At 50.0% G+C, this 23,363-nt stretch overlaps 7 protein-coding genes across 8 annotated transcripts in view; 2 read left to right on the forward strand and 5 right to left on the reverse strand.

Annotated features, from left to right (window-relative positions):
* LOC120950946 (transmembrane protein 120 homolog) overlaps positions 1-1,276 on the reverse strand; it is a 3,892-nt gene extending 2,616 nt beyond the window's left edge. Inside the window, exons 1-2 of one of the 2 annotated variants that reach the window (XM_040369384.2) lie at positions 510-1,276; positions 255-373 (exon numbers count right to left, since the gene is read on the reverse strand). In XM_040369384.2, coding sequence (XP_040225318.1) covers positions 255-373; positions 510-584 — 194 coding nt within the window. In that variant the 5' untranslated portion in view covers positions 585-1,276. The remainder of the gene's footprint in view (positions 1-254; positions 374-509) is intronic. The other variant, XM_040369375.2, reaches the window with a different exon arrangement.
* A 1,019-nt stretch (positions 1,277-2,295) lies between these two features.
* LOC120957907 (zinc finger protein 429-like) lies at positions 2,296-4,488 on the forward strand. Its single transcript, XM_040380396.2, has 4 exons — positions 2,296-2,617; positions 2,701-3,679; positions 3,749-3,971; positions 4,239-4,488. The coding sequence occupies exons 1-4, from the start codon at positions 2,468-2,470 to the stop codon at positions 4,486-4,488; spliced, it is 1,602 nt and encodes a 533-aa protein (XP_040236330.2). The 5' UTR covers positions 2,296-2,467.
* On the reverse strand, positions 4,399-5,846 carry LOC120955697 (prostaglandin reductase 1-like). The gene is made up of 2 exons (XM_040376787.2): positions 5,457-5,846; positions 4,399-5,391 (listed from the first exon to the last, which is right to left on the reverse strand). The coding sequence occupies exons 1-2, from the start codon at positions 5,560-5,562 to the stop codon at positions 4,502-4,504; spliced, it is 996 nt and encodes a 331-aa protein (XP_040232721.1). The 5' UTR covers positions 5,563-5,846; the 3' UTR covers positions 4,399-4,501.
* Positions 5,847-6,717: 871 nt separating this feature from the next.
* LOC120956766 (prostaglandin reductase 1-like) lies at positions 6,718-8,241 on the reverse strand. The gene is made up of 2 exons (XM_040378492.2): positions 8,040-8,241; positions 6,718-7,951 (listed from the first exon to the last, which is right to left on the reverse strand). The coding sequence occupies exons 1-2, from the start codon at positions 8,146-8,148 to the stop codon at positions 6,909-6,911; spliced, it is 1,152 nt and encodes a 383-aa protein (XP_040234426.2). The 5' UTR covers positions 8,149-8,241; the 3' UTR covers positions 6,718-6,908.
* A 944-nt stretch (positions 8,242-9,185) lies between these two features.
* On the reverse strand, positions 9,186-10,828 carry LOC120956652 (prostaglandin reductase 1-like). The gene is made up of 2 exons (XM_049610907.1): positions 10,378-10,828; positions 9,186-10,309 (listed from the first exon to the last, which is right to left on the reverse strand). The coding sequence occupies exons 1-2, from the start codon at positions 10,481-10,483 to the stop codon at positions 9,423-9,425; spliced, it is 993 nt and encodes a 330-aa protein (XP_049466864.1). The 5' UTR covers positions 10,484-10,828; the 3' UTR covers positions 9,186-9,422.
* Positions 10,829-11,749: 921 nt separating this feature from the next.
* On the reverse strand, positions 11,750-22,549 carry LOC120957980 (phenoloxidase-activating factor 2-like). Its single transcript, XM_049610908.1, has 3 exons — positions 21,544-22,549; positions 14,558-15,181; positions 11,750-13,523 (listed from the first exon to the last, which is right to left on the reverse strand). Exons 1-3 carry the CDS (start codon positions 21,825-21,827, stop codon positions 12,935-12,937), a joined length of 1,497 nt encoding a protein of 498 aa, XP_049466865.1. The 5' UTR covers positions 21,828-22,549; the 3' UTR covers positions 11,750-12,934.
* LOC120958052 (mitochondrial import inner membrane translocase subunit TIM44) lies at positions 16,462-18,737 on the forward strand. The gene is made up of 3 exons (XM_049610909.1): positions 16,462-16,696; positions 16,786-16,866; positions 16,951-18,737. Exons 1-3 carry the CDS (start codon positions 16,694-16,696, stop codon positions 18,154-18,156), a joined length of 1,290 nt encoding a protein of 429 aa, XP_049466866.1. The 5' UTR covers positions 16,462-16,693; the 3' UTR covers positions 18,157-18,737.
* Positions 22,550-23,363: the final 814 nt, after the last annotated feature.

Raw genomic sequence — 23,363 nt, forward strand, 5'->3', positions numbered from 1 at the left:
TTTTTTTTTTTGCTGTTCGTTTTCGTTTCGGTGTTAGGCCCGTCGATCGATACCGTCGCCGTGAGCGGTCGGTTAGAGTCCAAAGTTTATCTTATCGCCCACCTGTTGTTTTGTGCATATACTTATTAGGACGCTCGCTGGGCTGGGCGTGCGTTCAAGATGTGTGCCCAAGGACGCCCGGCTGGGCGTCCGGGTGTGGGAGGGTTTTGATTGGGGATGGATCGCTCTGCCCGGGATGGCATCGCGAGGCTTACGTTTTGAGGTTTTTCGATATCTGCCGCATCCGGTAGCGCTGGTGCTGTATTTGTTTTGTGCATTTTTCCTGCATTTCCTCCAGCCGCTCGTGCAGCTCCTGGTACTGCTGGTTGGCGGCCTGGAACAGCGTGAAAAAGAAGAAGAAGACAAATAAGCACACACACACACACACAGGCACACACAGACATCGGTCAATACGCTTGGATCTCCCGCTTCCTCTTCTTCATCTTCCCGCAGCAGTGCTCCCTCCTTACCTCCAGGCTCCGGTACTCGTCCGACAGCTCGGTCCAATCCTTCTCCAGCTCGTCGACGTCCACCGAGAGCGACATTTTCACTTGTCTCACTTGTGTCCCTCGGACCACTCGGGGTTCTTTTTTTTTTGCGGGGACCTGACTGAACCGTGTGTGCGTGTGTTATGCGCACCTGAGTGGGTGGTTTTTTCTTTCTTCGCTGGCGTAAAATGCACCGAAAAAAAAACCACTTGTTATGCTTCGCCAACCACCTTCCCCGGCGTCAACGCAGAGAGTGTGTGTGGGTGTGCAGAGACGGGGAAAAACAGGGACCAATCTTCCGACCACAAACCACGCACGCACGCACGCACGCAAACACACACGCACAGGCTCGCACGGCACACAAACAGTGAGGGCTGCTTTCCGGGGCGCTGTTAAACAAAGTTGGGAGGGGGGGGAGAGACCGGACGAAGGTTGATCGGTGCTGGCTACGCAACGCACGCTCCACGCACGGAATGTGCGTCCGGGTGGCAAAGTGGGCTGCAATTTACAAACAGTGCAAAGTATACAGTGGCATTTTTATACGCCGCTCTTTCTCGTTGGTGTTGATGTTTCCGTCCGCAACGCGTGCACATACACGCACACGCACACAACATATACCGTGCCAAGCGGGATTCGGCTGCTATCCGTTGGACGCTTGCTGGCTGTAATATAATCCCCGTAAGGTGGTTAAACCCTTTCCGATAATGCTGAGCGTAAGTTTGAGGTGTTTTCAATCAAGATAAATAACGTTTCACAAGAATTTAATAGAATTTATGAGTAATTTTTCCTCTAAATCGCTAGCCACCGGGTTACGGTAATGCCAGGCAAACGATTGAACCGTGCGATATAAACGTAAACAACTTGCCTTTCTAGACGTTGTGCGGCAATTGGCACGTAGGGCGGTTGGTAAACGAACAATATAGTGACAGTTAATCCCCAAACAGTGTTTATGTTGACACTTGTTATTAGAGTGTTTTTTCATTGATTCTCAAAACTATTGTTTTAATGTAGTGGAAAATGAACAAAATTTTTACTTCGAAACAATTTGAGACCAATCACGATTTAACGCAACCTTTTTGCTGAAAGTCTTTTATACTTCTATCTCGTATGTTATTTAATTTTATTACGTTACAGTCTTTTCCCTATTACCTCCACCAATTGCCAAATTGGAAAAAATGCAGTTTTGCAAAAAGTTTCGCTAAATCGTTTAATTCACAGAAATAACTGCTATTCCACACGAATCCTATGAAATAATTAATAATGAATTAGATTATTCAATGAGATTATAAATAACTTTGTATCCTTCCTATCCTTGGTGAAAAACGAAACGAAACTCCGAGTTACGCGAATGTCCCTGGAACGCATTATTCGCGTAACTCGGAGAAAGGCTGTATTTTAATAATTATGTTATTTGAAAGATTGTTCTTGTCGTAACCTGGCAACTCCTTCGAGAAGTCGTCAAGGACGCGGAAAGCGCAGTAGGCCCTAATTCTTGGGAAAGATATCAAACATGCAGTCAGAATTACAGCATAGAAGAGCACACAATTTGAAGAACACTTTTCTTGTAACTTCTTCTTAACTAAACTATGATAAAATCATTCCCCAAGGCATCAAAAGAGAACATCAACCGAAATTTATCGAAGAAAAAAAATTGTATTGCTTGAGTAGTAAAACATTTGTCTGTCTAGTTACAGTCGAATGTTACTGTGCTATATTCTAAGTAGCATCTAGTATTCTAAGTAGATCCGGGAAATATTCGTTTATAGCATCCTTCCGCTGTAGCATATCCTTGTAGCTGCACAGTGTCAGCTGGATGTGTGTAACAGCTGGCTGGTCGACGAACAAGGACATGCGCAAACAGCAATGTTTGGTGGTGTCTGGATCCCGAGAATGGACCAAAACTCCAGACAGCGTGAGCAAGGTGCACCCAACGCTCCAACATGGACCATCCGAACAGTAGAAGCGCTATCAACGATCCCAACCAGTGCCGGCTGTGTATGCGGGTGTGTGACGATAACTTCCTCGAGTGTATCTTCTCCGACAAGGAGTACAGCATAGCGCATCAAATCTTTGAATGTACCTCGATACGGGTAAGCAACAGGGATGGGACATAGATATTGGAGTTGGAGTCAATTTCTAGCTGAACTCCCACCCTCAAACGGCCGTCTTGCAGGTGACGAAGCAGGATAATCTAACGAAGATATGCAAAAACTGTGCCTCACTGCTGTTTCTGACGACCGAGTTTCGCAACACGTGCTTCAAGACGAACCGGTTGCTGATGGAGGACTTTGTCATACTGGAGCTGGGAGATTGGGCGTCCGACAGCAACCGGGTGCTGCTGCGCGAATGCGAGAACTTTATCGTGCGGCACAAGCAGCAGGTAGACTACCTGTACGCCAGCATCGTATCGGAGGGCGAGCAGTATCTGGAAGGTTCGTTGGAGATCGAGCGAGAGCTGTTTGGCGGCGAGGGACAGCAAGAAGAGCATCTCGAGGAACATCAGCAGGAGCAGCAGCAGGATGAGGTGGATAAAACCAGTGGAAGTGAGACCCGAAGGCCCGGGCCGCAGTCTGGGCGGTTAGAACAGTGCGAACCGGATCCGGAGATACTGCTGGAGATTACAAAATTTCTTGAAGAGCAAACACCCCGCCTACCGGACGGTGGGCGCCTCGATGCAACGGAGCACGTGGTAGAGCAGAGGCGTCGTTGTGGGCTTTGCTGTGTGCTAAGCGATGTCACGCTGGAGTTAACCAGTGACCAACTAAAAGCGCTTGGAGCATTAAATGTCGACAAGACCCCACAAGTGTGTGAGGAGTGCTGCATCCTGCTGGACATTGTAGACAGCTTTCGGAAAACCACCACCATCGCCCGGGAGCTCTCGGGCCAGGAGCAGCGGGCCCTGGATGTGCTCCAGCTCGACAGTGCACTGGAGCAGGCGAAATGCTTGGCCAGCAAGCTAAGGCACAAGCATGACGCCTTCGCCGGATTGCAGTGCAGTGGCGGCAGCATGGACGCGTCCAGCACGACGTCCTCCCCGGCGGAGCGTCAAAGCGTGCCGAGAAAAGCCTACAAACGGGCGAAGGTAACCTGCCACATCTGTGGCAAGCAGTACGACAGCTGGAAGCTGCAAACGCACCTGAACGAGCATGAGAGTAAGTAGCAAAGGAGTTTTTTGTTTTTATTGCAGCAAAATTATTTACGCCACGTTTCCCTTTCCGCAGACATTCGGCCGTACGTGTGCGATCAGGAGGGTTGCAGCAGCACCTTCGCCGGATTGGTGTTGCTAAATCGGCACAAGAAGCTGTGGCATACCGATTACTTCTACGCGGTGTGCAACGTGTGCGGGAAGAAGTGCAAAACGCAAGGCATCTACAAAACGCACCTCTCGTACCACGAAGAGCCAAAGCTACCGTGCACGGTTTGCGGGAAGCTGATGCGCAACAAGTGAGTGATTACCGACACGACCTTCTTATCTGGCATCATTTGGGGGATTTTAAAGTTTTCGAAACCGCAAAACACGTGATGACGCAATTTCGTTTGAAAATTAATTATTTATTATTTTGATTAAATTCCAGCAAAGTGGGACGTTTGTGTTAAAATGAACGGAAGGCTTAACAAGAAAATGCTTCAGTTGAACCGAGTTGGCTTATAGTGTGTAAAATTTGATCTAACGTATCTTGTGTTTTTCCTATGCAATTCCCTCACCCACAGGCGCGCTATCTGGAAGCACATGAAGACGCACAGCAACGACCGGAAGCACGTGTGCGGCGTGTGCAACAAGCGGTTCACGATCGCGTACACACTCCGGGTTCACATGCGCATCCACACGAACGACAAGCCGTACCCGTGCGCCGACTGCGACAAGCGCTTCCAGTACAAGTGTCTGCTGAAGAACCACTGCCGGCGGTACCACGGCGGAGGGAACGAGCCGGCGCCCCCGTGCAAAGAGCGACAGCGGTAGGGCGGGGCGCGCACTACACCTTCACGACCGCCTTGCCGATGTTGCCGCCCTGCAGCATGCTGATGAACGAGCGCGGCGCACTGTCGAACCCCTCGTACACGGTTTCCCGGTGGACCAGCTTGCCCTGCTCGAGCCATTCGCGCATCTGGCCGATGCCCTCCATCCAGCGGGGCAGCCACCGGAAGACGACGAACCCTTCCTGCCGGAGCTGCTTCGAGACGTAGTCGCGCTGCGGGTCGGCCACCTGGGCCGGCTGCCCGTTGTAGCTCGAAACGGCGCCGCACACCGAGATGCGCCCGTACAGGTTCATGCGCTCGCGCACCAGCTCCGTCAGCTCGCCGCCCACGTTGTCGAAGTAGCAGTCGACGCCGCGGGGCGTTGCCGCGGCCAGCTGCTCCCGCACCGATCCGGCCCGATAGTTGACGACCGCGTCGAAGCCGAGCTCGCGCAGCCACCCGCACTTTTCCTCCGTGCCGGCCAGCCCCACCACATGGCAGCCCTTAATCTTCGCGATCTGGCCGACCAGGCTGCCGACGGCACCGGCCGCCGCACTCACCACCACCGTTTCGCCCGGCTTCGGTTTGCAAATCTCGAGCAGGCCAAAGTACGCCGTGTTGCCGGACAGGCCGAGCGGACCGAGCCCGACCGCCCGCGATTGGCCCGCCACCTCCGGCACGATGTACGGCCGCAGCTCCTTCTGCTGCTGCTGGTTCAGGACGGCGTGCGTGACCCAGCCGAGCCGGGCACAGACGACCGCACCGACCGGGAACTGGGCGTTCCGCGACTCGATCACCTTCGCGAGGGCCATCCCGATGACGGGGCTGCCGACGGGCAGGGCCCCGAGCTCCATGTACCCGCGCAGTCCCGCATCCAGGCTGAAGTACTCCGTCTCGACGAGGAAATCTAAAACGATGCGTCGGGGAGGTTCAGCTGACTGCGCAAGGGAAGCAAACCTCTTTTTCGCATACCTTCCGCCTCGAGGGCCGGCAGCTCCTCCTCCTTGAGCGCGAAATCGGTCTCCTTCGGTTCCCCTTCCGGGCGCCGCACGTACATCCACTTCCTTGCCAGCACCATCCTTTGCTTGCGGACACTTCCGTGACTTGTGCTGTACTTTGACCCCTTCTTAGGATCCTGCCGGTCGCGTACGATGTAATCGGGAGCGAGACTTTGGCCAGAAACCGTTCACGCACGTCATGCCCGCCGCACTATCGTGTTTTTATTGGGGGTTGTTGATACGCGCCTCGTTAACCGTCTTGTCTGGAGACGAAAAAAAAAAACGATACCGTTTTAAAATATTAAACGATTTTCGGGAGCATAATTTTGTTTGGGGTTTTTTTTACCTCTCTTTTGGTACAAGCTGTATTAAAAATGTAAGGGAAATTTATTTTTCAGCATCATCATTAAGTAAAAACCTTTTGTTATTTTTAATTTGTTGTTCTATTCCGTGCCTGAATTTGTTGCTACTAGCTGTTTGTTATGTTTGGTTTTTCATTGGCAAAAACTAATAAACTATTTTTGCAACAAAATTTATGTTATTAGAGAGATATTCACGTCGAGGAAAACGAGGATATTGCCAACCGCGGGACAAAGAAAGAGAAAGAGAAAGAGAAAGAGAAAGAGAAAGAGAAAGAGAAAGAGAAAGAGAAAGAGAAAGAGAAAGAGAAAGAGAAAGAGAAAGAGAAAGAGAAAGAGAAAGAGAAAGAGAAAGAGAAAGAGAAAGAGAAAGAGAAAGAGAAAGAGAAAGAGAAAGAGACTTGTGAGAGACCTTGTGTTGTGTGCTAGTCTTAAAACCACAGATACACTTGTTCTCAGTTCTCATTTTTTCTGCCTCTTAAGCTGACCGCATGCCAACATGAATACCCAACCGCATCTTATCTTATTTCTGGACCTGTTCTCGGTCTTATTCAAACCCTGAAATTGGTGCTTAAAGTTGGTCTAAAGAGATAGCTGGCAATCGAACTAGTGCCCATCTCTTTGTTCCTGGAACTGTCCAACATTTAGATCCTCTGTTTACACTGTTTCCGATGGTTATACCTTGATCCAAATCTTGAAGCAAATGGCGTTCAAGCCGGGCCCAGAATGGAATTTTAAATGATTTTTTGGTAAATTTTTAACTTCATAAAACTATTGAAAGAAAATCCGTCGAAATGAGAACAACAAATTGGGCATTGTAGACTGTAAAACTGTGTGATATAAGCCTCAACAAAGCATTAAACAAATGGTATGAAATTGGTTTTAAAGTTTCTTTTTTTTCAACAATTTGATGGATTAACTCAAGCATTCAAATTTAAAATAGCAATTGGATACAACATTACTTCACAAAGCGAAAAATAAAAATGCAAAATTGCGTGATCCTTAACACAAAGGTTAAAGGCGCGTAATGCCACACGCACACACAGGCGCACTTCCCTTCCCCTCCATCACACCTTCACCACAGCCTTACCGGTGTTGCCGCCCCGCAGCATATCGATGAACGCGTCCGGCATCCGCTCAAACCCCTCGGTGACCGTTTCCTCGTACGCCAGCCGGCCCTCCCGTATCCAGCGCAGGTTGCCCTCGATGCCCTCCAGCCACCGGTCGTTCCAGCGCCACACCAGGAACCCCTCCATGCGCAGCTGCTTGAACACGAACTGGCGCTGCGGGTCGGTCACCTTGCCGACCGCGCTGTTGTAGTTCGAGATCGCGCCGCACACCGCGATCCGCCCGTACACGTTCATCTGCTTCAGCACCGTCTCGGTCACGCTGCCGCCGACATTGTCGAAGTAGCAGTCCACCCCGCGCGGTGCCGCCTTCTTCAGCTCGCCGTACACATCGTTCCGCTTGTAGTTGATCGCGGCGTCGAAGCCGATCTTCCGCAGCCACTCGCACTTTTCCTCCGTGCCCGCGATGCCGACCGCCCGGCAGCCCTTAATCTTCGCGATCTGGCCCACCACACTGCCGACGGCGCCGGCCGCCCCGCTCACCACCACCGTTTCGCCCGGCTGCGGCTGGCAGAGCTCCTGCAGCCCGAAGTACGCCGTGTTGCCCGGCATGCCCAGTATGCCGAGGCCGAGGCTTGTCGGCAGCCCGCCGAAATCCGGCAGCACGTACGGTTTGTCCTTCTCGAGCCGGGCCGGATCGCAGACGGTGTGCGTGCGCCAGCCGAACTGGCCGAACACGGTCGCGCCGACCGGGAAGTGGGCGTTCTCGCTGCGCGTTACCCGCGCAATCTGGCCGCCGATCATGAGCGATCCCTCCGGGTAGGCGAGCATGTACGGGCGCATGTACGGATCGACGGACAGGTATTCGGCTTGGGCGAGAAACTCGCCCGGCTGGAGGGTCGCGGGCAGTGGTTCCGTCTCCAGCCGGAAGTTCCCGTGGTGCGGTTCGCCCTGGAACGCTTTCGCGTAGATCCATTTGCGGGCGGCGCCGGCCGCATCGGTGGCGTACTGGCGCTGGCGGACGAGCTGCTGCCAAAGGGACTCTGGCGGCGCGGAGAGGGCATTCGGAAATTATGTTAAAATTCGTCGTTTTTTTTTTTGGGGTCTTGGTTTTGGGGCGCTTTAACTTACTCATGTTACGTGTGGGCCTGGTGTTTAGACAATAACAGCCGCTGAGATTACGCCGGGTAAACAATACCAATACAAACGCGCGTGGAGCGACGGTTGAGAGTGCATCCATGAACTACGTAACGCCTGGATTAGCATGAATGAGCGTGTTTATTAGTGATGTGGAGTGCACCCATGACTCCGATCCGACTCCGCTTATTTTTAGTCCGTATTCCGACGAAAATTCCACAAAAACCTCTTGTTCCGCACGGAGTGAGAGTCATCGGGAGACGTTCGGAGTCGGAATCGGTCGGAGTCAACAGGAGCCTGTGCTTGTGATCAGGTATTTCATTTCATTGTGTTGTTTTTTCTTTCACTTTGCGCTTACACTTCGTATACAAGCCTTGCCTTTGTCTCCGGTCGACATCGGTTGACTTCGACTCAAACTCACCTCGGACGACTCCAAACGGTTCCAAACGGAAGACTCCGACTCCCAATAACTCCGGACAACTCCGAACGACTTTGGATGATTCCGACTCCCAATAACTCCGGACGACTCCGTACGACTCCGCACGACTTCGGATGACTGCGACTCCCAATAACTCCGGACAACTCCGAACGATTCCGGATGACTCCGGACGACACCGAACGACTCCGGATGGCTACGGATGACTCCGACTCCCAATTTCTCAGGAAGATTCCGAACGACTCCGGTTGACCCCGACTCCGAATGACTCTAGACGACTCCGAACGAACCCAGACGACACCGGACGACTGCGACCGACTCCGGACGATTCCGAACTACTCCGTATAATGCAGAGCAGACCTACCTTCCGGAGTCGATTCCGAATTTATCGGAGTCGGATCGGAGTCGATTCCGGATTTTTGCCAACTCATCATTAATTTTTATAAAACAAATTGAATGTTAAGCATAAAATACATTAAAAAGGCTCGTCCTTTGTACCTATTACATGGGCAAATGCGATAATATGTAATAATTTTTCGTTAAAAAGAGAAGAAACCTTGAGTTACGTATTATACGATTTTTGGGAAAGGCGCAATATGCGAGAGAGGGCAGGAAATGATAAGCAAAAAAAGAAAGAAGCAAAATACAATGGGTAGATAGAAACTTGTGGAAGATCACATGAACCTCTCGGGCAGCCTTATCGGTCAGGTTGATGGAGCATGTTACCCGGATTGGCCCTAAAAGAGCATTATGTATTGGTGCGTTTGTTGACCTAATTTATTAAGGCACTTTAAAGATTGCTTATCAGTTTTGTTCACCTTATCTGCTTATAGTTGGCTTGATTTCCCCCTAAATGCTCTCCAACATTTAACATAAACTTTTCTTGAAGATTTTAGAATTATCATTGTTCTATTTCGACTTTCACGCTCACTAACAGGCATTTAAACTTTAACAACCGCCTTGCCCACGTTTCCGCCCCGCATCATCTCGATGAACGCGCGCGGCATGTTCTCGAACCCGTCCGTGACCGTTTCGCGGACCTTCAGCTTCCCCTCCTGGATCCAGCGCAGGTTCTGGTGCACACCCTCGAACCACCGGTCGGTCCACCGGTGCACACTGAACCCCTCCTGCACCAGCTGCTTCCACACAAAGTCCCTCTGCGGGTCGGTGACGCGCGCCGGCTCACGCCCATTGTACTGGGAAATCGTGCCGCACACGGCAATGCGCCCGAACGGCTTCATCTGCCCCTTGACCGTCTCGGCCGTGCGGCCACCGACATTGTCGAAGTAGCAGTCCACCCCGTCCGGGGCCAGCTGGCGCAGTGCCTCCCCGACGTCCTCCTCCTTGTAGTTGATCACCCCGTCAAAGCCGAGCTCCCGCAACCACTCGCACTTTTCGGTCGAGCCGGCGATCCCGACCACCCGGCAGCCCTTGATCTTCGCGATCTGGCCCACCAGGCTGCCGACGGCACCGGCCGCCCCGCTCACCACCACCGTTTCGCCCGGCTGCGGCTGGCAGATCTCGAGCAGCCCGAAGTACGCCGTGTTGCCGACCGTGCCGAGCGCGCCCATCCCGAGCGAGGCGGGCAGCGGGCCCAGCTCCGGCAGCACGTACGGTTTGCGCGTCTCGAAGCTGGCCGGTGCGCACACGGACACGGTGCGCCAGCCGACCTGCGCGAACGCGAGCGCCCCGACCGGGAAGTCCGCGTGCCGGCTCTCGATCACCTCGCCGACCTGGCCCCCGATCATGGTGCTGCCGGTCGGGCTGGGCAGCATGTAGATGCGCATGTACGGGTCCACGCTCAGGTACAGGGCTTTGATAAGGAATTCTGCAAGCGACCAAACATGGCTTTAGCAAGCGTGTGAGAAGAAGAAAGTGGCTTGTGCTTATCCTTACCTCCATCTTGCAGCTCCGGCACCGGTTCCTCCACCAGCTCGAAGTTGTCGAGCGTCGGCTCATCGACGAACGGCTTCGCGTAAATCCATTTCTTTGCAATGTGCATTCTTTTTAGGGGTCTAGCAGGTGTAAACAACACTCAATCAGTGAATACACTCGTTCACAAAACGATTTGATTATTCCTAGCAGCTTGTTTGGCTTCTTTCCACGATCTTCTTCTTCTATTTGGCGAGAAGGGATTTATCCTCCTATGTTGTTCAAACGCTTGTTTGAAACAGCATATTCAGAGGCTTACTCTCTCTTTTAGACTTCGACTGCCCAGAGTTATATGTCTTTTGGTTCGGGAACGTATTTTCCTTTCCTCTTTTCTTTCCACGATCGTGACGCTCCGAGGATTCACCAGCTCGGTGGTTATTTATTGTTTACATTTTGATTTTGACTTTCCTTGGCTAATGCTACAGTGCGTGACACAATTATGCGAGCCATTGGATTTTCAACAAGAAATTTGATTTTGGGCGACGGACATAACTACGCTTACCGCTCCGTACTAGTGATGGGTAAAGTTGGCAAAAATTTCAAGTCGACTCCGATTTTACTCCGATAATTTCGGAACCGGCTCCGGATGGTAGGTCTGCCCATCAATATCCGGAGTCATTCGGAATCGTCCAGAATCGTTCGGAGTCGGCCGGAATCGTTGGGAGCCGGTCGGATTCGGAGTCGTCCGGAGTCGTCTGGAAGGGATTGAAGTCGGGGTCGTCTGGAGTTAACAAGGAAATGAAATGCCTGATCACAAGTTTATTAAACCGAACGGCTTCTGTTGATTCCGAGCGAACCTAAACCAAACCCATACTGTTCCTGACACCAATACATCACCTTTTCTGGTTCAAGAACTGCACATGATCTAATGCCGGTCCTGAATCTGGTTGCTGAACCTATGCCAGTCCAGCAAACGATACTGAACCCATACCGGCCGTGGAACCGATCATGAATCTAAACCGGTCCTTGCACTGATCATGAACCCATACTGTCCCTGGAACCTATCATGAATAGCACTAGCACTGGTATGGAGTGCTCGAACCTAACATTAACCCATATCGGTACCAAAACCTATCATGTACCCTTACCGGTACTAGAACTAATACCGAATCCATAGTGGACCTAGAACCTATCATTAACCTATACCGGTACAGCAACCTAGCTTAAACCGATACCGGTCCAGGAACCGATCATGAAGCCATACCGGTCCTGGAACCTATCATGAACCTATACCGGTACTGCAACCCCAAGTGCCACAAATCCACTAAACGACCACTAAACGGCTTCTAAACGACTCAAGCACTCTACCTAAACGGAATATAGAAAGACTTCGTTTAGCAGACGGCAAACGACTCATGCATTCTAAAAATAGCAAAAAAGCTGGTGGCGCCATCTGTTTGTGGGATACCCAACCAGTTGAGCTTCCTCGCTTGGAGGAGAGCTTTATCATTCCCTCTGTACTGTTGTATGGTTTCGCATTGAAGTTATGCATCGCTAGAACTAGAACGGCGATACGATTGTTTAAATACTAAACTCCAATGGATACCACCAGCACTGAAGCAAGTGAGATTTGAGTAATGGTCGTTGGTGTTGATACCCACGTATCTGACCACACGACCATTCAAATAGATTTTTGCTCGGAAAGTTAGAAGGCTATATAGGTCATGATAAGATGAAACTTGTCGAAACACATTGCAAGAAAAGGATAGCAATATAATGATGAGTTGTAATACGCCATCTATTGATCAAACCAATGAAGCTGTGGAGCTTTCGTTTTTTTTCTATGGATATTCAATTTTCCAGTCGTTTAAGCTTAATCTGTGGCGCTTGGGACCTAGCTTAAACCGATACCGGTCCTGGAACCTATCATGAACCAATACAGGAACTGGAACTGATACTGAAACAATAGCGGTACTGGAACTTATAATAAACCCATACGGGTCATGGAACCTATCATGATCGTATACCGGCCATGGAACCTATCATGAACCTATACTGGAACTTATCATGAATCCATACCTGAACTGGAACCTATCATGAACCCAAACCGATCCAGAAATAGCTCGAAATTGCATTTACTTTATAAAAACAGTATCTGGAACTGTTCCGGATTCGGATTCAGAGCGATGAATACTTGGTATGGGTTTGAAACCGATACAGTTCCAGTCTACAAACCATACCCGGTAGTACATGTGCAGCGTAGAAATAGCGTAGGAATAGAAGTAGAATTTGTATAGTGATAATAATAATTAATTGAATAATACAAAACATACCATCGCACAGTTGGGCTGTGCACTGTCGCCGCCGGACGTCAAACCGCAATCCACAATGGCAACATGCGCTGTGCCACATTTCAAACGGACCGTTACATTTGGTTTTAAAAGTTTATTGCATTTATTTTATTTTTAAACACTAGCTTACAGTCACAATTTTACGTACAATAAAGACAATTTTCATTTGGTATGCTTGACTTCGACATTAAAAACAGCTAAACGGTATAGAAACGAACCAACCAACCAATTCACTGCCGGCTGATCCATTCCCTCAGTTCCGCCACGTTGGTCAGTACGGCGGGAATGCCGTCGCCACAGCCAACGCCCCACGAAACGATGCCGACCAGGTAGTACCGTCCGTCCCGTTCACAGGCATACGGACTGCCGCCCGATCCTTGACAAACATCCGTCCCGTCGGCCGCCGCACAGACGAAGCTTTGGTGGAGCTTAAACTTGGAACCAAGCGTAGGCAAACTTTGGAGCTGCGTTTCGCACCGGTGGCGCTCGACCAGCTGTAGCTTGCTGTACTGCTGGATGCTTTGTGCCCGATTGCCTTTCGGGGAGCCACCCCATCCCGTCACGAAACAGTTGTCCGGGGGGATGTAGTCCGTGCCAGAGGGGCTGCTCAGACACACCGGTTCCACGTTCGCTACCGTGTCGTTGAACGGTTCGCTGAAGAACAGTAGCGCGAGGTCGTTGAACAGTGCGCCGGAGTAGTAGTTCGGGTGTACCAGGACCCTACTGACGGTTCGCTCCTGGTGTGGCAGCCGTTCCTGCGTGTGTCGCCGGTCCCAGTCGCCAGCGTACACAACGAACCGATTCGGGTGTAAGCGGTTGCTGGAAAGAATTAAAACAGTTAATGCTTAGCTTGTTTTCTTCCCTGTTTTCAATCCAGTCACTGTCAACCGGAAAAAAACATCATATTCCAGGCAACTACTTCCAGGCCTACTCGTGTAGCCTTCGCAGGTTTTTTACAGAGACTTCCTAGGGTTTTAACTTTTAAACATCGACGCACTATTGAGATGAAAATTAAGTTGAAATTTCAATTTCAATTTCAGTCCATTTCAAGTTTCTGGACTCGGAGTCCAGGTCCAATTGATTTTAATAACCCGATTTGTTTGGAATATCTGGAATATGGTTAAAGGTTTGGTTGAAGGTTGTGACCTATCTTAAAAAAAATGGATCCAAGAAAGATATATCTATCTACAGAGGTATATCTATCCTCTCATCAGGAGACAAAGTCTTTGAATGTGTTGTTCGCTCTAATCTAATGTTTTAGGCCCGCGCCAAAATAAGTCAGCAACAGCATGGGTCCATGCCTGAACGTTCAACAGTATCCAACCTCATGTAATTTTTATCCCAGGCCTATCGTACTCTTGGCGCGGGTTCACAATTGGATGTTGTCTACACCGATTTCAAGAGTGCATTCGATTCTGTTTCATAAATTCTTTGCTTTTAGCAAAAATAGATAGGCTTGGCCTTTCTGATTCCATGGTTAGCTGGTTAAATTCATATCTTACCAAAGCACCCTGGACTTTCTTTATTCTCGTCATTTTCCAATTCCTCCGGCTTACCTCAAGGCAGTGTGTTAAGCCCTCTACTTTTTTCTACTTTTCATCAGTGTTGTCAATTCAATACATCACTGTATTAAATTCAAAGAACACACTGAATATGTAATTGGTAAAGCTAAAAATCCCTAGGCCTCATATTCCGAGCAACTGCTGAGTTTACAGATCCACGATGTTTAAAATCGCTATATTGCTCCCTCGTTCGCCCTCACCTTGAATATGCTAGTGTCATTTGGGATCATCGTGGAATTGGTTTGAGTAACCGTATGGAAGTAATTCAAAAGAAAGTTTGTGGGCACTTACTTCGATACACAGTGAGCCGCTGTCACGACGACGCTTCGGTTGAGGAGCGCCCCTCCACAGTGGTACACGTACGAACCGTTCCGGATGAGCTGGTGGATGGCCACCGTCCAGGGGAACTCGCTGAATCCGACCGGTCCGGCCACGGCCTGACTGATACCGTCGCCGTCCTCCTCCTGGAAGAAGATGCGACTGCTGACGGAATGTTGCCGTCGGCCGCAGCGCTGCTCATTGCCGCTGCCGACGGCGGGCAGTGCTGTGGCTGCTTCAACCCGACCGGAATCGTTCGAGGCCGGCTGATCGACCGGCAGTGCGTTGCTTACGATGGGCTCGAACGTATCGGCCAGACTGTGGCTCAGAAGCAGATTGGACAGCTCCGCAAGCACGTTCGGATCATAGTTGCTTTCGTTCAGCGGGATCGGTTGAAACGGTACGGAGGCGGGCAGGACAGGCAGAATGGGATCTGAGTCGAAAATTAGCCCATCAACCGGCTCTAGCTTGGTGGAGGTCACCCCGGTACTGAAGACGGTCGCTGATGCTGTTGTTGTTGAGGTGGTGGTGGTTTTTTCGGGAGCGATAATTTGCGACCGACGGCAGCAAACACTTTCCGCACCGCAAAGTCCATCCCTGCGAAGAAAGGAATGGTTAACTCTATTCCAGGCAATCGGCTACACGGGTAGCCAAATCGTATTTGATTGCTTAATTCTCTAATTCTAGGAATCCGATTGACTTGAAATTTGGAATTTGTTTGTAAACTACAGCCATCTTTCTCTGATTTTTTTGTATAATTTTTGGAGTATATTGAACCTGTTCTATTTAGAATTAAGTTTTGCAGTACCCTTATTGGAGGCAACTGGGCTGCCCGGGTAGCCAGCGACTTTGGAGGCTTATAAATTTTGAGTGCCTTATCAAATATCGATGCAATATTGTGATGAAAATTGAATAAACAATGCAGTTTCCAAAACTGTGCATACATTCGTTCAACTCGCTACCGTTTTTATGCTATAACTTTTCAAAGTTCACAGGATATTTTTGAAAAAAAATAAATAATAAAACCAAATTGTTTTAGATTTTTTGTTTCAGAACTTTACACCATTTTCACAGCTAAATTGCTCTCACAGCTTAAAGAACTGTATTTTAAAAGTCTAACATATTTTTTCCGTTTTTTTCTATGAGTAAGTAAGGAGATAAAGGAGTTTCCATTTGAATAAAAACCGTTACAACACACCTGTCCTCATAATTTTAAATAAATACGCATTGTGACAAATGCAAAACTTCATAAAATGGTCTCTATTGGTAAGTTTTTTTTTTTTAAACAAATTGTTAAGAAACTAAATTCAAACATTGTGTGTGAATTTTATTCGATGTTGATGTCTGTCTACCAGGAAGGGTCATAATGTAACGGTTTTTATTGTAATGGAAACTCCTTTATCTTCTTAATTACTCATAGAAAAACATGTAAAAAAAATTATGTTAGCCGTGTAATATCCAGTTCTCAAAGCTATGAGAGTCATTTTGCAGTAAAAAATTAGTAAAATTTGTTAAAATATGTTTTTTTTAAATCCTTTCAACTTTCAAAGGCTATAACATAAAAACGTTTGCGAGTTGAACCAATCTAGGCACTGTTATAGAAACAACATTAGTTTATTCAATTTTCATCAGAATAATGCATCGATACTGGACAACGCATTGAAAAGTTATAAGCCTCCAACGTTGCTGGCTACCCGAGTAGCCCGGTTGCCTGGAATATGATGTTTTTTTTGTGGTTGCCAGTGTCAGGGTTAAATATTCACCAAGAGCAGTCGAATGTGTGTGCAAAGTGGTCGACATAAGCAGAACTGGTCTAATCGCTGGGCCTCGTGGATCCGCTGACACGGAGCGCCGCACGATCTGACAGCCGCCGTCACACTGTCACAGAGGGGGACTGACATTACGTCACACGCAGCGGCACGGTTTCTGGGATCGGACCGTGTGTTTAGCGAGGAGCGCAAAGTGCACTAGTGCTGAATGTGTGTGGCGTAAGACGATGAAAATTCAGCGAAAAGCACTGAAAGTACACGTGTGATAAGGGCAGCACCAGCAATCAACCGACCGTCGCTTCCACCTCGATAGAAACGGCAATCAGCACCGTGCGTCAGAATGGTACGTAGTGCCGGGGTTTTGGCCGGCCTTGGGAAGGCGGCCGTACCCGAGACAGAGTTCCGATTGAAGAGTTCCTCTCATTCTTACAGCATCAGCTGTACGCTGCAACCGGCAGGATGGTGCCGATGCTGCTGTCGCGCAGTGCGGCCCGACCCGTACCGAGTTCGCTGGTAAGTCCCTTGTGTAACCCCCGGTGCAGAGCGCGTACCTAACCAACTCTGCGATTTTTTCCACTCCCATCCTTGCTTTTCCAGCGTGCCTACTCGGCCCGGCGGCCCGGCTTCTTCAGCCAGGTGGTCGACAACATCAAGCAGGAGATGGAGAAGAACAAGGAGATGAAGGAGAATCTGAAAAAGTTCCGCGAGGAAGCGCAAAAGCTCGAGCAGTCGGACGCGCTGAAGGCGGCCCGGCAAAAGTTTAACACGGTCGAGTCGGAAGCGTCCAAGAGCAGCGAGGTGCTGAAGGAGAACCTGGACAAGGTGCGCGGTCGGCTGACGGAAGCGCTGGACGAGGCGGCCCGCACCGATCTGGCCCGCAAGGCGGGCAAGCTGGGCGAGGAGCTGGGCAAAACGGCGCGCGGCATGGGCGAAACGCTCGCCGAGAAGGGGCAGGTGATTGGGCAGTCCGGCGCGTTCCGGGGCATCAGCGAGACGGCGAAGGTGGTGCGGCAGGAGATGGACAACCAGAGCATCGAGGCGCGGGTGTACCGCAGCCCGGAGAAGCTGCGCAAGCGGGTGGAGGTGTCGCTCGCCTCCGATCCGTCGCGGGCGGTCGAGCCGAACGCGGAAGCGACCGGGGTCGAGCTGCACAAGGACAGCAAGTTCTACCAGTCGTGGGAGGACTTCAAGAACAACAACCAGTACGTGAACAAGGTGCTCACGTGGAAGATGAAGTACGACGAGTCGGAAAACCCGATGATCCGGGCGTCCCGGCTGCTGACCGACAAGGTGAGCGACATCATGGGCAACCTGTTCTCGAAGACGGAGCTGTCCGAGACGCTCACCGAGATCTGCAAGATCGATCCGAGCTTCGACCAGAAGCAGTTCCTGCGCGACTGCGAGAACGACATCATCCCGAACGTGCTGGAGGCGATCGTGCGCGGCGAGCTGGAGGTGCTGCGCGACTGGTGCTTCGAGAGCACGTACAACATCATCGCGACGCCGATCGCGCAGGCGCAGAAGGCCGGCTGCCGGCTCGACTCGAAGATACTGGACATAGAGAACGTCGATCTGGCGATGGGCAAGGTGATGGAGCAGGGCCCGGTACTGATCGTCACGTTCCAGACGCAGCAGATCATGTGCGTGCGGGACGGCAAGGGCGCGGTGATCGAGGGCGACCCGGAGAAGGTGATGCGGTGCCACCACGTGTGGGTGCTGTGCCGCGACCCGAACGAGCTCGACCCGAAGGCGGCCTGGCGGTTGATGGAGATGTCCGCCAACAGCACGGAACAGTTTGTGTAGGAGAGCCAGAGAGCGAGAACGAGAGCCCTGTAAAGTCATCCCCCGTTTCCCCCCCCCCCCCCTCCTCCCCGCAATGACTCGAGTCGCTAGTGTGAATGTGTGCGTGTGCAAAGGGGTGCCAACATAAAACATACCTTCAAACGGACATTCTGCGACAAACGTTCCTTTCTCAGCTGTGATCGCACGTTGTGTTCGCACTCCCTTTGCTCAGTGTGTGTGCGTGCGTGTGTGTGCGTGAGAGAGAGAGAGAAAGTGTTGGAATGCTTGCGTGCACTGGTGGCCAACCTAGAAGCTATAGCGATTTTGTATAGGTTTTTCGTGTGCAGGCGCCAAGCGAAGGCGCTACCGCCAACGTTCCCCCGGCCAATTGTCGGTAGTTGAAGCTGAACGGACCGACCCCGGGCTGAAGGATCGCGGAGAGTTGATCTTCCGCACCCGCATGTTTGAAGAGGAAAATGGTTCAAATGGAATATCTTACGTTATAGTGTTTAAAAAGGCTCATTCGATGCTGAACCACGAGCGCGGCATGGCGGATGGCAGTAGGCAATAAAGCGATGTAAAGGCCGGCGGTACGAACGAAAGGAAGGGTGCGTACGTGATTGCGTAAAGTACATCCAGAAATGTATTAGAAAAAAAAAACAAAACAGCGCGCCTACTATCAACTCCAGTTCATTTCACACTTCTCAATACAAATTCCCACCATCTCAACCAGCTCAATCAGTAACAGCGATCAGCACAATCTTCACCCTGCAACAATACTTGTTTGTGCTCTGGCACTGCTCTCGATGTGTCCAGCGCGTCTAGATTCCGATTGGGACGGACGGAGCACTACGCAAATAGAGAGATCGCATGAAATCGAGGCTCGGGGATTCACAGAAATGGTTTTTCAAAGGCCCAGTTTAAAGCCCAGGTATGCCCTAAAACTGTCGTTCTCGTTCAGTTGTTTTAGGATAGCGTAGGATTCATTATTTTGTTACGCAAATCATTGCATTCTGTTGTTGAGAAGCTAACCGATACTCTGTTTTCCTCAGATCCTCAGTTCGGATAGGAATTGGAGCTTCATGCCATAGCCTTGCTAGGCCCTATAGTGAGCTTGATGGCGTCCATGTGCTATCCAAAGCAGACAGGGATATTATTCGCGTAATTAAGACCAAACTTTAGCGAATACAATTATCATTGGCGATTTACAATAATTGCTTGTCGCTAGTCTGTACCTGGGAATAGTCCTTTACGCCGAATTATGAAGCTCGCTAGGGTTAGGGTAAGGTCGCGACTCGTTTAATGAATAGACAACAGTATGAGGCTCGTGTACAAATTGTAATACGATTTCTTGAAAATGGTAATGTACAGGTTGGTGATGGGTAAAATTGGCAAAAATCCGGAGACGACTCCGATTCGACTTCAATCATTTCGAAACCGACTCCGGGAGGAAAGGTCCGCCCAGCATTATCCGGAATCGTTCGAAGTCGTCCGAAGTCATTGGGAGTCGTCTGGAAATCGCCCGGAGTCGTTAGGAGTCGGCCGGAGTGGGCCTTCGAAACAAAGACCTGAATAGGAAGTATACGCACTAAGTGAAGGACAAAAAAACCAAACGAAATAAAATGTCTGATCATTAACACATTGTACCGGATAGCTCCAGTTGATCCCGACCGACTCCGATTGACTCTTGACGACTCCGTATATCTCCGACTCCGGTCGACTCCGGCCGACTCCAGACGACTACGGACAATTCCGAACGACTCCGACCCAGACGACTACGATTCCGGGCGGAACTGGTGGGTTCCATATTTCCGGATTCAGATTTCGTACTAACGCCTTAGTCGGATCTGAGTCGTGGGTGCGCTTCAGAGCGCACATCACTAATACTGATGCGCCTACACTTCATAGTGCAATGGGTATAAATGCTCCTTCTCGTTAATTAAGAGCACTGAGAGCATCCGGTGGAGCATTCCAGCATCAAATAATTCGAGAAATCAAAATTGTTTAACCTTAATAGGCAAACAATTCGCATTAATTATGAAAATTATGCAGTTTGTTGTTCGAAATTAGATTGCCGTTAGGGTTAGAAATGTCTTTGCAATTCGAAGCAGTCTGAAGGGTTTAAATTAGTGATAAAAAAGGAAGTTTTCATCCGGCATCGATTCCGGCTAGCTCCGAAGTTTTCTGGAATCGATTCAGGATAGTGGGTCCGGAATCAGTTTCCGGAATCGGCTCTGGAATCAAAATCAGTTTCGGAATTGGAGTCCGTTTCGTCATCCAAAATTAATCCAAATTTATTTGTAAATGATCTATTCTCATGAAGATTCCCGGATTGATTTCTCATGTGAAACTTATTATTTCAATTGATTGAAATGATTCTCTTTCCGGAGCTAATTCCAATTACGGAGTCAATTCTGATTCCAGAAATTCAATTAAAATTCCGTTTCCGGAGCCCCTAGTTCCCACCGCTAGTTCAAATGTAACGGATAACTGAGGACAGCAAGCAAGCTGACTAGAACCTTTCAAATGATGACTAGAGTAAGTTAGTAAATTACAAAAAAATGAATCTCCCAAGTAAAAGTAGATCTCCAAGACTGGGTGCATTCGCTTTAAAGTTAAGCGAAGTTTTATAAGATACCGCCACCATAGAGTACCTGTGATACGCTCGAGAATGTGACGAAGGAGACACTTTGCATGTAATGAGATTATGCATGCATAAGTTACCTTTCCAGATATATCATCTACAGAACGGGTTGCTAGGATTAGGGCTAGAAGAACGAATTGATGTGGCCTCTGCACATCAAAGTTTAAGGGTAGGATGTTCAAGTAGCACCAGTGGGACAAGAGGTCAAGAAGTAGGCTTTGGAGTGAGGATTCAGTCGCGTTTGAAGAACATTTTTTGGATGCTTTTTAGACGATATGAGATCTTTTGGCATTCTTGGAAGAGAAACGGTTCCTAAAGAGGCTGAGATAGAACTCAAATCAGCCGGCTAGATTTTGACAGAGAAATCCGGACACTTGTACGATCAAGGTCTCAAATTCCAGCCTGCATAACACAACACAACGCTCATATATACCACCAACTCCACCATTCATTTGATGGCCTTCACCACTCGCTTTGGTAGTAATGATTTTCTTTGCCACAGTGCAATCATTCGGACACTCGGAAGGCCCACCGTGCTCGAGGACACGTACACGCACTCACAGCCGCACCGGAAACGGCACGTGAGGCACACACGGTGAGAATTTTAATACGCCAATAACGAGCAGAAGCAGCAGCAGCAGCAGCAGCACGTCATCAATTCCAATTCGATTGATCGTTCGCTTGATTAGAAGCACCCCCGAAGGGGGAATTCCCCGGGGCCCAGCCGAAAAGGGCAACCGCGCACCCCGGTGACACTGGCTTACCTCCCGGTCGGTTGATTGTTGCAGCGACTGAGCGGCACGCAGATGCAGTCCGGCGAGTCGCTGTCGGCCAGCGAGTTGCCGCCGACGCGCACCTCGTCCAGCGCCGAGTCCTTCGTAATGACGATCGCCTTCACGTCCTTCGTCTCCCGCAGCGCTTCCGCCTGCTTCAGCAGGTTGGCGTTCATCCACCAGAAGCTACCGTCGAGCTGGGCGGCGGCCGGGACGGCGACCGCCAGCACCACTATCAGCATCGCGCGCCAGAGCGCTCCGTTGCGCGAAACCATTCCGGCGTTTGATAAGGCGCCCGAGATGAGCGGCAGGATTGAAGCACTTTCACCAATACACGCACACACACACACACACACTTGCGGGATCACTGTTTGCGTCTGTTGCTTGCGTATGCGCGATTACAACCCGATACTGAGATCTCGGCCACGAGCCTGGTTAGCGCCGCAGCTCAAGCGCGCGTGTATTTTGCTTGCGCAAACTGCAGCCAAACGATGAATGCGTCGCGAGCAGCGCGGTACAAACGATTTTTATTCTTTGCGCGATGCGATTCCGCAGCCGAAGAACTGGCGCTGCATGTGGTGTGGAGCGTGTGGCGCTGCGCTGATAGTTTGTGAGTGAGTGAGCTCTGCTCGCTCTCACTCGCTCTCTCGCTCTCTAGGCGCTCTTTTCGAATGTCTGATTGTGGGTGAAGGTTATGAGCACGCGCGCGCTCGCTATGCTGCGATTTGGCGCTCCCTTATGCAACTGGACTCGCTATTCCACAAGCGGAGAGCGTGGTCGAATTTCTTCGCAAAGTGATTGCATTTGTCCAGGCCCGGGGTTGGACGATCTGCCGTTTGGTTGGTGTCGCTTGTACAAAGTTCAAGGACCGGCCGCTGGTCTAACCTACAAAAGCAGTCGTCGGCCACCGGTGCGTCGTGATTTGTGTGCCCTTGGCTGGCGTCTTCTTCCAATCGCCAGCGACACATCCTTATGTTTATGCGCGCCTTCCGTTATTTTTAAACTGTGACCAGCTTGCGCGCTTTCGTTGCGGCCACTGACCTCTCGGGTGACCGGATGGACCGGATGCGTACGGGCAAGGCCGCGACTGGCCGACTGGAGCTGGTTCGGCTGAGTCACCGCGTGGCCTCGACATTGCGCTGCGTCTTGGCGTTCGCTTTTCTGGGATTTTCCCAACACGGAACGCAACGCTGGTGAGTGGTGTGTGTAGTTTGGTGATTAGTAGTTCTTGCCATGGTTACGCGTTAGTTCCGTTAACGGTCGGATTGGGTGAACCCCGTCACGCGTGGGAAGGGATGGTAAAGGTCAGCAAGGCGTAATGGGTATTGCTGGAGTTAGTGTGCCAAGTGAGCTGTAATTGGCCCGACGGTGTGGCGGTGTGTGTGCTCCAAATTCTTTTCCACTAACAAGCGTTGCTAGCGAGACCTTTTGCCAGGTGCGCTGGCCAGATGCGAGGAATGCAGAATGGCATTGGGACCTATTCGGAATCAAATCCGTGCCGTGCCGAGAAGCTGCAAAAATGCTCCACTCCAGTAAACAATGAGGGGCTACTGATTGACGTCTTTTTGCCGTGGTAAGACATTTTAGCTGTTATTGATGAAATTGAATAGATATTAATAACATCTTTTAAGTATCTATTCCAGGTGCAATTATATGTAGGTGGAAATGAGAAATGGAGAAAAAAAACTGAGTTACAAAATTAAAATCTGAACATCGAACTGGTTTGTAAGTAAAAGCTCTAAAATCCTGTACTGAAGACTCGTACCATTGGATACAAATTTCGTTGGAAGTCCTTATTGGAATCTGGCAAG

This window comes from Anopheles coluzzii, chromosome X (genome assembly GCF_943734685.1).
Source record: "Anopheles coluzzii chromosome X, AcolN3, whole genome shotgun sequence".
In the NCBI taxonomy this organism is placed as follows: Eukaryota; Metazoa; Arthropoda; class Insecta; order Diptera; family Culicidae; genus Anopheles; species Anopheles coluzzii.

Coding starts and splice junctions, on each gene's coding strand:
- LOC120957907 (XM_040380396.2), top strand. CDS start 2,468: ATGGACCATCCGAACAGTAGAAGCGCTATCAACGATCCCAACCAGTGC. Junction 2,618..2,700: donor TTGAATGTACCTCGATACGG/GTAAGCAACAGG, acceptor GCCGTCTTGCAG/GTGACGAAGCAGGATAATCT. Junction 3,680..3,748: donor GCACCTGAACGAGCATGAGA/GTAAGTAGCAAA, acceptor CCCTTTCCGCAG/ACATTCGGCCGTACGTGTGC.
- LOC120955697 (XM_040376787.2), bottom strand. CDS start 5,562: ATGGTGCTGGCAAGGAAGTGGATGTACGTGCGGCGCCCGGAAGGGGAA. Junction 5,392..5,456: donor GCCGGCCCTCGAGGCGGAAG/GTATGCGAAAAA, acceptor GCATCGTTTTAG/ATTTCCTCGTCGAGACGGAG.
- LOC120956766 (XM_040378492.2), bottom strand. CDS start 8,148: ATGGATGCACTCTCAACCGTCGCTCCACGCGCGTTTGTATTGGTATTG. Junction 7,952..8,039: donor CAGGCCCACACGTAACATGA/GTAAGTTAAAGC, acceptor CCGCGCCGCCAG/AGTCCCTTTGGCAGCAGCTC.
- LOC120956652 (XM_049610907.1), bottom strand. CDS start 10,483: ATGCACATTGCAAAGAAATGGATTTACGCGAAGCCGTTCGTCGATGAG. Junction 10,310..10,377: donor GCCGGAGCTGCAAGATGGAG/GTAAGGATAAGC, acceptor GGTCGCTTGCAG/AATTCCTTATCAAAGCCCTG.
- LOC120958052 (XM_049610909.1), top strand. Junction 16,867..16,950: donor GACCCGTACCGAGTTCGCTG/GTAAGTCCCTTG, acceptor TTGCTTTTCCAG/CGTGCCTACTCGGCCCGGCG.
- LOC120957980 (XM_049610908.1), bottom strand. CDS start 21,827: ATGGTTTCGCGCAACGGAGCGCTCTGGCGCGCGATGCTGATAGTGGTG. Junction 15,182..21,543: donor AACAATCAACCGACCGGGAG/GTAAGCCAGTGT, acceptor CTTTCTTCGCAG/GGATGGACTTTGCGGTGCGG. Junction 13,524..14,557: donor GCGGCTCACTGTGTATCGAA/GTAAGTGCCCAC, acceptor AATTCTTTCCAG/CAACCGCTTACACCCGAATC.